The sequence below is a fragment of the Plasmodium inui genome (genome assembly GCF_000524495.1).
Source record: "Plasmodium inui San Antonio 1 unplaced genomic scaffold supercont1.17, whole genome shotgun sequence".
Taxonomy (NCBI): Eukaryota; Apicomplexa; class Aconoidasida; order Haemosporida; family Plasmodiidae; genus Plasmodium; species Plasmodium inui.
In genome coordinates, this window is record NW_008481851.1 from 351,585 (window position 1) to 362,741 (window position 11,157).

Here is an 11,157-nt window from a genome sequence, read left to right on the forward strand (position 1 = left end):
TAATGCGAATATTGAGAGAAGCACGCATAGAGGAAGGGTTAGAAAGGAATAGCAGCGTCTATTCTTATATGAGCTGCTGCTTCTTTGTTTTGGAGTCGTCCGTAGCTGTCATTTGGGCGAATGAGCAGTAGACAGAGAAAAAGGGGGGGGGCAAAAAAAAAAAAAAAAAATAATGGCAGAGGGGACGGGAAAGAACGACGGATATATCATGTAAAAAGTAGTGTCAATTAACGAAACGGTAAAAAGAAATGGAATGATTTCGCAAATGTCTATAACAGTCAAGTCAGCTATATGTATTTTTTTTTTTTCGGATGTGCCTCTCCGCAATTGTCGCCCGGGACGAAAAGAAAGATCGTCGCACATGCCGTCTCACCGCGGATATACAAACCTAGTTGAGAACATTTAAAGGGGGGGAAAAACTTTGCCAAAATGTATGCCTTTGAGAAAAAAGAAGAAACATATTTCACCAAAGCTATCTATGCATACGGGATAAACAGGAACATAAAGAATCCATTTTATTTACTAGATGAGAACTGCTTTTTTTACGGGATCGGGAGCAATGGAGTCATCCACTCACTTTCGGAGAAAAAACAAAAGTTTCTACTTAGCGATGAAAGCAGTTACGGGATTGTATGTCTGGGGATAAGCAATGACAGGAAGCTGCTAGTGCTAGGAGAGAGGTCCCTTAGGAAACCTTTCCTTTCTATATACACCAAGAATTCTAAACTCGTCAAAAGGTTAACCTTAGAAATCGCAGACAATGAATGCACAATTATGAATATTTCATTTTCCTCAAAAAATAAATATGTGTATTGCTTAACGAATGGGAGTACCAAGAGCCTTTTCTTCTGTTACGACTGGCTACAGGAGAAGTTAATGTTTTGCAAGCTTTTCTCGCCCTCCGTTTTTTGCGACCATTGTGACATTTTCTTGAACGGTCAGAATTCGTCATACATTGCGCTACTCTCGGTGTGCGCTGTGGGCATCGGTGCGACGAGTGGGGCCACCAGTGATGCGATTGGTCAGGTGACTTCCAATGTGACTGTCGATGCAACGTTTAATGGGACTGCCAATTTAACTGCCAATGGGACGGCCAATTCAACTGCCAATGGGATTGCCAATTCAACTTCCGACGCGACTGCCAATGGGACTGCCGATTACACCACTCGTGGACAGCGGCATGGGAGTACTACCCAGCAGATCAACCATCTCGAGGAAGGACAGAAGGGGGCGGGGGAAACGCCCCCAATGGGGTCAGCCACCCAGCGACAGGTATTCCTGTACCATAACGTCGAAAGAAACTTAGTAGAAATAAAAATAAAAAATAAAAAACTGGACAAAATCGATCGTAATTTCACCAATTGCTGTTGGCTAAGTGATGGCGTCCTACTGCTAACGAACAGAAGTAATCACCTCATTTTTTACGATGTTAAGAAGGAGAAAGTCAAGATAGACAATAAGCATTTGAGTAGCCGACAGATTTTAAAAATGGCTTGTCTTTCGAGGGGCTTCCTCCTCTTCGATTATGAGAGTGTGCATGTTTATGAGAGATCCCCTGATCTGAGCACCAACCTGTGCTACGTAACGAAGTATTCCGCGCGATTCAACTTCTCCGCCTTGATGAGTGGCTACTGCTTGGTTTCCCCGTGTGAGAAATTTTTGTATTTCCTATCTCAGGATGGGAACTTGAGGAAGTTCGACATGTGGCGGGGGAGATGCAGCGATGGGAGTGGCGCCAGGGGGGAGAAACAGGTCGCGCTAGAGGGAAGCAAGGGGGACAGCGGGCTGGGAGGCGATAATCCCTCCGGATTGAATGGGGAGCGATTCACCATAGATGGTGACCGCTTACCAACAGGTGATGAGCACTCCACGATGGGAAGAGACTCCTCTCCGATAGGAACAGAAGCCTCCCCGATAGAAAGAGACCCCTCCCCGCTTGACATGGGGAGCCACCCCCCCTTCAAGCACTACGAGAAGCACGTCGAAACGGTGCTGGCGGACGTGAGTCCCGCGAAGATAAACGATTTCGACGTGTGCATGAAGCAACCGCTACTCATCCTATGCTATGATGACAACGTCATAAGGATGATTAACTACAAGAAGAAAGAAGTGGTGATGTCTAATTCCTTTAACAACGAACCGTTGCACTTGTCGATTCACTGTTCAGGTCATCTACTTCTGGTAGCTTTCACAGACAAGCTGAGGCTATTTCATATCCTCTATAATAAGCTAAAAATGAAGAAAGAATTTTTTTTAAAAAATTGTTCCTGTTGCAAATTTTCCAACGGAGGAAGTTTTATGGCTGTGTCTAAAATTTCGACCCTTTATATATACAAAACTTACACGTATGAATTGTTGTATGTGTTGAAGTCACATGTAAATTACATCACAGACTTGGTGTGGAGTTGCAACGACTTCTCTGTTTTCTCTATTGGGAAAGATGGCTACTTATTTGAGTACTCCCTACACAATAATGGAAACAAAAACATGGAAGTGATGCAGAAGGAGAAGAAGTTTTTAAGCATCGATTTAGAAATTTTAAACGAAAAAAATAAGAAGGAAAGCAACAAACAAAGTCGTCATAATAGTGATAATAGTGCCAATCAAGGGAAGTATGGAAGTGAGTATAAAAGCTTTAGCAATCTTCGAACAAATGAAATGAAAAATGTTTTCGTCTCTTGTGATGATAAAACTATAAAACAGTTTTGCAATTCTAAACTGGAATGTGTCTTGGAGTCAGAATATCTTGTTGATAAAATATTGCTCTATAAAAATAAATTTCTCATTGCCTCATTTTATAATGGTTTTTACTGCAGAATACGATTTTATCTTCTTCCTCTTTGTGGCTTGTACTTGGAAATTCCTTGCCACATCTTAAACTGTGTCAATTTGAGGCTAGACGCAAATAGAGAGCTCCTTTTTAGCTGCTCAAAGGATGGCTCTATATACATCTTCTCGATCGAAAAAATGGAATCTTTTTTTTCGTTTCAAAATGATTCCTCCGCTTCAGGGCAGGTCACAAACAGTGGGCAGGCTGGAAATGTGGTCACTGGAGGGATGAATGATGATCAGAAGGGAGGAGAAAATCTGCAGAAGGGGCAACTCTTAAGCAGTGCCAATGACACGACTGGTGTGTACAGCGAAGAGTTGGTGTCTAAGGGGAAACTGCTCAGCGGAACAGCCGATCAAAACCGAAGGGAAGATTCTTCCAACGGGAATCTCCTCCGTACCGGAGCTACAACTCCGGAGAACAAGTCAACTCTCTCAGATTTGAGCGCAGAAAGGGGGGACAACCAAAGCGGCGACGGTCTAGATGGACCCAAGCAGAAGAGTAAAATGAAAAATAACTTCCTCATATATGACCTAGAGAACAAAACGAACTATATGTTGAACGAGGAAGAAAAAGAAAGCGATGACATTCTTATCGATTTGTACTATGTACAAAAAAAAAATAAAGAATTTTTGGAATTACAAAAAAAGATTACAAATCTGAAAAACCAAATCGAACTGGAAATGAAAAATAGGGAATCCATTCACAAGTCGGAGATGAACAAACTGGATAAGCAGAAAAATGTAGAAATAAAAAATCTGCTAAAGATAAATAAACACATCATCAAGGAAAAGGACAAAGTTGAGGAGACGTGTAAGAAATCCCTGTACGAGTTGGAGGAGAAGCACACCTACTTTGTGAATCAGCTAAATGCCCAATTTTATTTAACGAACAAAATATGCGAGGAGAAATTTTTGAAAATCCAGGAAGAGTTCAATTTGTATAAGAAGAAATCGACAGAGGAAATTCTTGATCTAAAAAAAGAGCACCAAATGAAGGTGACACAACTGACTGAGCAGAAGGACGAGGAAGTGAAGAAAAAAAATGAACTCATAGAAAACCTTAAGGAGAAGTACGAAAACTTGCAGAAGGAAAAGGAAGAGTACATAAAACAGATCGAGGATGACGTGGATGAGGAGATCCTGCTCATATCCCAGAAGTACGAGCAGCAGATAAGCGAGCTGAAGCAGGACAAGTATGACTTGCTGGGAAAGTTTAAGCTGTACGAGCACATCGAGGGCGAGCTCAAGGAGAGTATTCAGCTCGAGAAGGAGAAGTTCGTCAAAAACAACATCACTGCGAAGCGGCTGCAGGAGGTGAGTTGCACAGTGGGGAGGGAGAAGCTCCCCCGGTGTCGCGGTCGCTTGGTGTGTGTGGCGATCGCTTCTCTTGTGTCGCAATTGCATCTTGTCTGCCGCGATCGATTGATACCCGCTTCTTCCCCCCCCCGCAGAGCATTGACCACCTGAAGGGCGAGGTGACTACTCTGAAGGATAACCTCGCGGAGAAGGACGACGAAATCGAGTCTATGAACAAGGATATCTGCAACTTGAACAAAAAAAATGAAGAACTGGAGAAGCTGAAAATCGTCTTGTCACAGAAAATAAAAGATTTAGAGTCCAATTTATCCCCCAAAAATTCAGAAATAAAAATTCTTAGAGAAAAAATTGAAGAAATGTCCAAGTGCTTTGAAAACAACCATAAAAAAACAGTTAACTTGCAGATTGAAATTAACGAATACAAAATGAAGATAAAATCTCTGCATGATGATTTGGTATGTAACAATAAAACGATTGGAAATTACGACAAAATTCTGAAGAATCTACAGGAGCATATTAAGGAGTGCTACTTGCACCTGCATGATAAGAAGATCTTTAACGCGTCCTTCCTGAACTTGTACAATAAGTTCCACAAGGTAAACGACGTAAAGAACTACGACACGAAAAATGTCTTTTCGGAGTATTTGCGCCAGAAGGAGCACCTCGAGAATATGATTGAGGTGTTGAAAGACAAGCTGCAGAAGGAGTCGGAGGCCTTCCGCTCGGAGAAAATTAAGATGATGAACGAGAATTCTCTCCTCCTCAAGGAGATTAACGATTTGAAGGTGGACTTGAATTTCCTCAAGGCGGAGTACCACGACGCCAAGCTGGTGAATCGGAAGATCCAATTTCTGCGCAAGTATAACAAGAAGGGGGGGGCATGCAGCGCGACGAAGCAGGTTCCACCGGAGGGGTAACCCATCAAATGTGTGTACCCATCGACGGAGTAGCCCCTTGCGCAGTTTCACCTCGTGCGCTTAGATGGTCCCCTCTCTCACCATTCGGGCTCCTCATTGACCAACTTTCCGCACAGCGGAGTCAACTTGTAATTTTTCTGAATTATTAAATTTTTCAAATTTGTAAAGTCCTCTCGCATGTTCAGTTCTTTAAAGGCCAAGAGGACAAAGCCAAGTGTGCTGATGTTGATTTCGAGAGAAGGGGCACCTTTTTCTTGCATAGTAATCAATTCAGCGTAAAGCGAAATGACCACGTCGTATTTTTTACAACTTATGCAAGCAATCATGGCGTCATTGTACAGCTTTAGTAAATCCTCCGATGACACATTCAACAGTTTAGCTACTCTCAAGACATAAATGGCATAGTTATAAATGCCGCAATTTTTAAAGGCATTAATTGTGTATACAAAGGGAATAATATTTTTATTATTTAGCAATTTTTTCATTTGCATTTCTTTAAATAGCTTGAATGCTTTTTCATAATCATCCATAATGCTGTAAACGTTTAGCATATATGCGTAGGAAATAGCATTTGGAGTTAACATTAAATCGTCGAATTCATTTTTCCACACGTCTTCGATGATGTTACTTTTTGCATGCACACTTAATGCTTTCAAGATATTATTCAAGATATTAACATTGATATATTTTTTAAAATTTGGATCATCCTTCAGTTTGTTATAATACTCCAGGCACTTTTCATAGTTTCCATTTTTTGCCAACAAGTCGAATATGCTTTCCAGGAGGAGGGTAGACGGCATGTATTTTCCTGTGTTTAATAATTCCTCGAAATATTTAATTCCCTGTTCAGGTAAATTGGACATGTTGCATGCGAAGATCACATTGGTGTATTCGCTGTACTGGATTTTGCTGCTCCCTTTTTCGATTTGTTTGATTTTCTTCGTTATTTCTTTAAATTCATTTGTGTAGGTCTTTCCTTCCGCCTTTGCGCCTTCTTCTGTGGGGGCCTCTTCCGCGAAGGCGTCCTTCCACGCGGGGTTCCCTCCATCACCGCGATCAGCAGTATCACCACGATCAGCAGTGTCACCGCTTCTATCCCCCCAGTTGTTTACCTCCTCCACCAGGGGGTCGCTGCGCAGCTTCTCCAGAAATTCGACGGCCTTGTGCCCATCCCCCACTTTGGCAAAGCAGCTTATCATGAGAGCGTAAATTTCGTACGTTGGAGTCAACTTTTCCGTCTCTACCATTTCGTCAAATAAAATTTCCGCGTGCTCCCCCAGGTGGTAATTGGCACATAGACGGAGCAGCAGTTTGTAGGAGACCAAATCTGGTTTTATGTTTTTTTTTTTCATTATTTCGAATAGCTCCAGCATGCTTTTCAGGCAGCCTTTCTTTTCCACTGCCGACATGGCCGCGTTGAAAGCCAGCGTAGTCGCGTCCACGTCTCTGCTGGCATAGATCAGGTTCATCACTTTTACCCAGTCCATGTTCAGCGGGACAACGCTTTGTTCCACTTCTTTCTGCGCGCCCTTCTTTTTTAAAATGTCTTCATCGGGGGTAGCGGTGTGGTTAGCTGCGTCCTGGTCACCTTGTTCGGGGGGAGGCCAGCTCGATGTGGAACCAGTTTCGTCTCCATCGCCTATGCTGCTGCACAGGTGGGGGACCCCTTCCCCGCCGCTCTTCGTAAAAATGTTCATCTCCTTCCTTTTTCCATTTTCGTATGCCCTGCGCCAAATATGTTTCGTTCTTTTCCCCCTGCCCTTTGCTACTACCAAATGGGGGTCAACGTAATTCACAAAAAAAACATCGCTCAAGTTGTTTCGCCACTTTATGCATGTCACAGTTGAGATTATGTAAAATGCGTAGCAACAATATTTTAGTTTCATTTAGTTAGCGAGAGTACGGCAATCGGCTGCCGGTGTGCGTGTTCTTTTGCCTTACCTGCAGAGGGGCTGACTCTCTTTTTCGTTTTGTTGGCCTTAACAAGTGGGAGGCATACCTCTTCGCGATTTTTCCACTCATTATGGGTACATACGGTACGAAAGGAATTGTAAACAGGACTAGAGTGACTTTGCGATTGCGAAACTTTTTCTCCTGCGCCGAGTTGTAATACATACACGGAAAAGCTCCCTTGCAGATGCATTTGCCTTCTATGTGTTAACTTAAACCTGATGGGCAATCCAGAACGCGATCCAAGGCCGAAATGTACGTTTCGCCTTTTTATTCTACACGAAGGGATGGTGGATTGGATCTCTGTCGGGGGGATGGCCTTTCTTTTCCATCATGCGCAAAAGTGACCAATGGGGGGGAAGCGGCTCCATTGGGGGCAGTTGGCATGGCAGAAAAAAAAAAAAAACACATCAAAAAGAATGAGTCAACCTACCGCACCAAAAAAAACGCCTCGAAAGGGGGCAACCTACATGGGAGCCCACCACATCAATCTCTCATAACAGCAACGGTTTAATTAAAAAGTTGGTAACCTATGGTGAAGTTTTTTTTTTTTCTTTTGCTAGGTCAGAAACGGAGCTACTACCCTTTTCGTTTTGATAATTCCCCCATGCCTCATATTTCGGAAAAATTTGACGATTGAAAAAATCACAGAAAAAAATTGAAACCTCAACGTGCATATGTTGAGGATGGGTTGCAAAAATTGGCGGCAAAAAGGAGCCACGTGTTGTGTTGCACTGGCCCCATGCGGAGTTGTGTGTACGCACGTGTAAACAGAAGTTAACCCGCACTGAGCGAAGATTCAGATGAAACTGATGCGGAAACTCTCCCAAGAGAGACTCTTCCCTCGCGCTCCACTCACGGGGAGGAAGCGTCCAAACGGGCCTGCCTGGCAGTGTCTATATTATTAGGGCATATGGAGTCGACACCCATCTTTATGTAAAACAGAAGGTCCTCGTATTCGTCCTTATCCTGAGTGCCCCAGTAAATCATAATTTTTTTATTACTATTATGTAGCATCTGGAAGAAGTCCTTCGCGGAAGTAACGATTTTGTTTTTTTCATTTCCATTCATGACGACTGGTTGTTTGAAAGATCGATAGGAAAAGTGTGCCCACTCGGCATTATACCACCCCATGGTAGAAAGGATGGAGTCAAAATTTGGCATTTCTTCATCATCGGAAAATAGCAAAGCGACAGGGATGTTCAATTTGTTATTTCGAACAGATTTTAATAAATCGATTTGTTGCAGATTGGGAGGGGGGGGAGAATCGCCAAGTGGAAAATCGCCAGGGGAATTTTCTCGAAGAGAATTTTCCACACTTTTTTTCTCTTCACTTTCTTTTTTCATCTGTCCATCCTGCAATACCCAATTGAATGAGCTAAATTTGATTTTATATTTTTTGTAATTCTCCAATATGTCCAGTAGGTGGATGCCCAAATCTTCTTTTGTTCCCTTCAGCTCAATGTCGTAAGTTAGTTTGTCCTTATACACATTTAATAGATCTTTTAGGAGCGGCACATGATAAAATTTTGAGAGAAATATGAATAGCTTTTTTTTTTTCCTGAAGTTGTAATTTTTTTTCATTATATAGCCTGTGTAGAGATCTTTGCAGAAATTGCACTTTATGGAGTTCATGAATTGTTCCTCCATCAGTTGCTGCTTCCCCTCCGATTGTTCTTCCTCCTGGGATTGCTGCTCCCCCTCCTCTGGAAACAAATCCTGCAGGGAACTTTCGTTAAGCATCTTTTCCACTTCATCATTCTGATCCATATTTATGTAGGGCCGCTTGTAATCTGCATATTCCATTATTTTTTTTAGTTTTTCGGCTCCACTGAGGGTAGCGAATTTTGCATTTCCCTCTTGATTTTTCACGAGGGTGTTGACACAGGGTCCGTGGGAATGACCATCTTGGTAATGCCCGCTGCTGCAATTGGAAAGCTTCTCGTTTTGGTCAATTCTGGCTTCCCTCTCCGCATGGTGATTTGCCACGTTTCCCATTTCGACACTGGGTACACCTGACGCGGTGTAACCCTGCTGGTAAAATTGCCTGCCCTTGGTTAAGATCCACGGTTCTTTAAAATGATAGCTCTGAATCTCCTCAGCTGTTAATTCTTCTATGTGCTTCTCTTTCGAATCTTCATCGTACAGTAAGGTGTGGCCCAACAGCCCATCCTCCGTGCCGTGGATAACCACAATTTCTTTGTCTTTGGTCAGCCATACATCTAATTCGATTCCATCAATGTTCTCATCCACTGCTTTCTTAAATGCGTGCAGTGAGTTCTCCGGGTAAGGGGAAGTCCCCCCCGCTTCACTGGTGCCACACCCTCGATGGCCAACTATTGTGGTCATTTGGCTGCTACAATGTTTGAGGATGTATAAAAAGGTGGCGAACAAAATAAACTTACTCTTACGAGTACTCATTTAAGATTTTTCTTCTGTGGAACTACAGCGGCGGGGAGGGGAGGAAGGTGAAAGAAGCAGGAAGGGTGGAAAACACAGAAAGGAAATGGGCCCTGGAGCGGGGAAAAACACAAATGACATTGCTATAATGACATTTAGGAATAATTAGAAGGTTAAACGTGTCCATGAACATAGGTTGTGGATGGCCATGCCAAGGGGTAACGAATAACAGAGAAGTGGGTTTAGAAAAGCTTCCAAACGAGAACAAAGGAGAAGCAACAGCGATGTGTTACTCCCTCTCCTACGGATGAAGATTCAAAATTTTGGCCTTAAATATATGTTCACTACAAATTTGAAAATTTTTTCTTCTTATAATGAAATGGTGGAAAATGCATTTCCAAATGGAAGGTAACTGCTTTGTGATTTCTCCCGTTAGTCGCATATGACCATTTATGTTGTTACTCTCAAGATGAAAAAAAAAAAAAAAGAAAAAAAAAAAGTACACAACGAATTAGAGCATTTATTTGTTACTCCGTTCAGTTCAGCAAAGTAGGCCGCTTCTCACGACAGGGGAAAATAAAATCTGCTGGTTGAAAACTGGGCCGGCGAGAGGCAGATCAACTAAATGGCTAGATATATGCAACGCCGAGATGGTGGAAAAGTTGGTATAGAACAAACACGACAGACGCCTTGTAGAGGCAGGAGAAACAGAGGAAAGCAAGGTGGTGGAGGGGGGAATGAAATCAACGTCAACATTGATCTCAGCATCTATGTGAATGTGCGCATTTAATCGATTATGTGGAGCATTAAGTGGCACGAATGAAGGAGGAAAAATCATCAAATGGGTTTCTTTTTTTTGGAGAGAAGTTGACCGTTTGCAGCAACTCCCATTTGTTGTCCCTTGCGAAGTATAAGCGCTTCACAAATGCGTGAAAATTAGAATGTTCACCAGAAATTGGGGGTTTCCTTAATGAAAATCTTTTTTCACATCGTGGTGTAGCAGAATGGAAGGAGAATTAACGCAAAAGTGGTAACAGAGGGCTTCTAAGTGTGTAGAAATGGATTGTGAATTTTATTTTATTATTATTTTTTTTTTTTTTAAATCTATTTAGAAGGTCGAACTAGCGCTCATCTACTTCTTCCTATTATATGAAAAGCTTCCCCTTCGAAAAAGGTCTCACATGAGAAGGTGGAAATAACTAGAGCGCTTCCGTTTTACAGCCCATCTATGGAGACGCTGTGCTTGAAAGGGTCAATTTTTTCATATCGCAGAGGGGTATAAGAATTAAAAGTTTCTATGGATGCTTCTCCCAATATGAACACACATGAGTAGAGAGGCGTCCCCACTTTTTAGCCATTACACGATAGTTCAAATCTGTTTAATGTTAATTCGGTGTGTAAGAGAAACGGCATTGTTATTTATTTTCCATTTAACAACTTTAATAAATCGGATGGGTGTTTTTTTTTTTTTTTTTTACCGCTGATTAAAAAGGGGGGAAATAGGGAAAAAAAAAAAAAAGAAAAAAAAAAAAAAGCCATTATTATCTTCATTCATATTTTCAAGAGTGTGTGTTAAGCGACGCGGCTCGACGAAGCTTCGGCTGCGTTCCACGAAAAATACGCCCTCCGGAAATTTCTTTCCGTGTGAACGTATGTTAGTGCATAGCTGCACGCGCAAGGTACAGCGCGGAAAGGAGGGGGAGGGAAAGGCACATATTATGTTCCACATTTGGGCTTCATT

General features: G+C 42.3%; 3 protein-coding genes across 3 annotated transcripts; 1 reads left to right on the forward strand and 2 right to left on the reverse strand.

Moving 5' to 3' along the window:
• Window positions 1–429: 429 nt before the first annotated feature.
• C922_03802 (hypothetical protein) lies at window positions 430–5,066 on the forward strand (the record flags this gene model as incomplete). Its single annotated transcript, XM_008819391.1, has 2 exons — window positions 430–4,146; window positions 4,284–5,066. The coding sequence occupies 2 exons, from the start codon at window positions 430–432 to the stop codon at window positions 5,064–5,066; spliced, it is 4,500 nt and encodes a 1,499-aa protein (XP_008817613.1).
• A 77-nt stretch (window positions 5,067–5,143) lies between these two features.
• On the reverse strand, window positions 5,144–6,763 carry C922_03803 (hypothetical protein; the record flags this gene model as incomplete). Its single annotated transcript, XM_008819392.1, has 1 exon — window positions 5,144–6,763. One exon carries the CDS (start codon window positions 6,761–6,763, stop codon window positions 5,144–5,146), a length of 1,620 nt encoding a protein of 539 aa, XP_008817614.1.
• A 1,108-nt stretch (window positions 6,764–7,871) lies between these two features.
• On the reverse strand, window positions 7,872–9,437 carry C922_03804 (hypothetical protein; the record flags this gene model as incomplete). Its single annotated transcript, XM_008819393.1, has 1 exon — window positions 7,872–9,437. One exon carries the CDS (start codon window positions 9,435–9,437, stop codon window positions 7,872–7,874), a length of 1,566 nt encoding a protein of 521 aa, XP_008817615.1.
• Window positions 9,438–11,157: the final 1,720 nt, after the last annotated feature.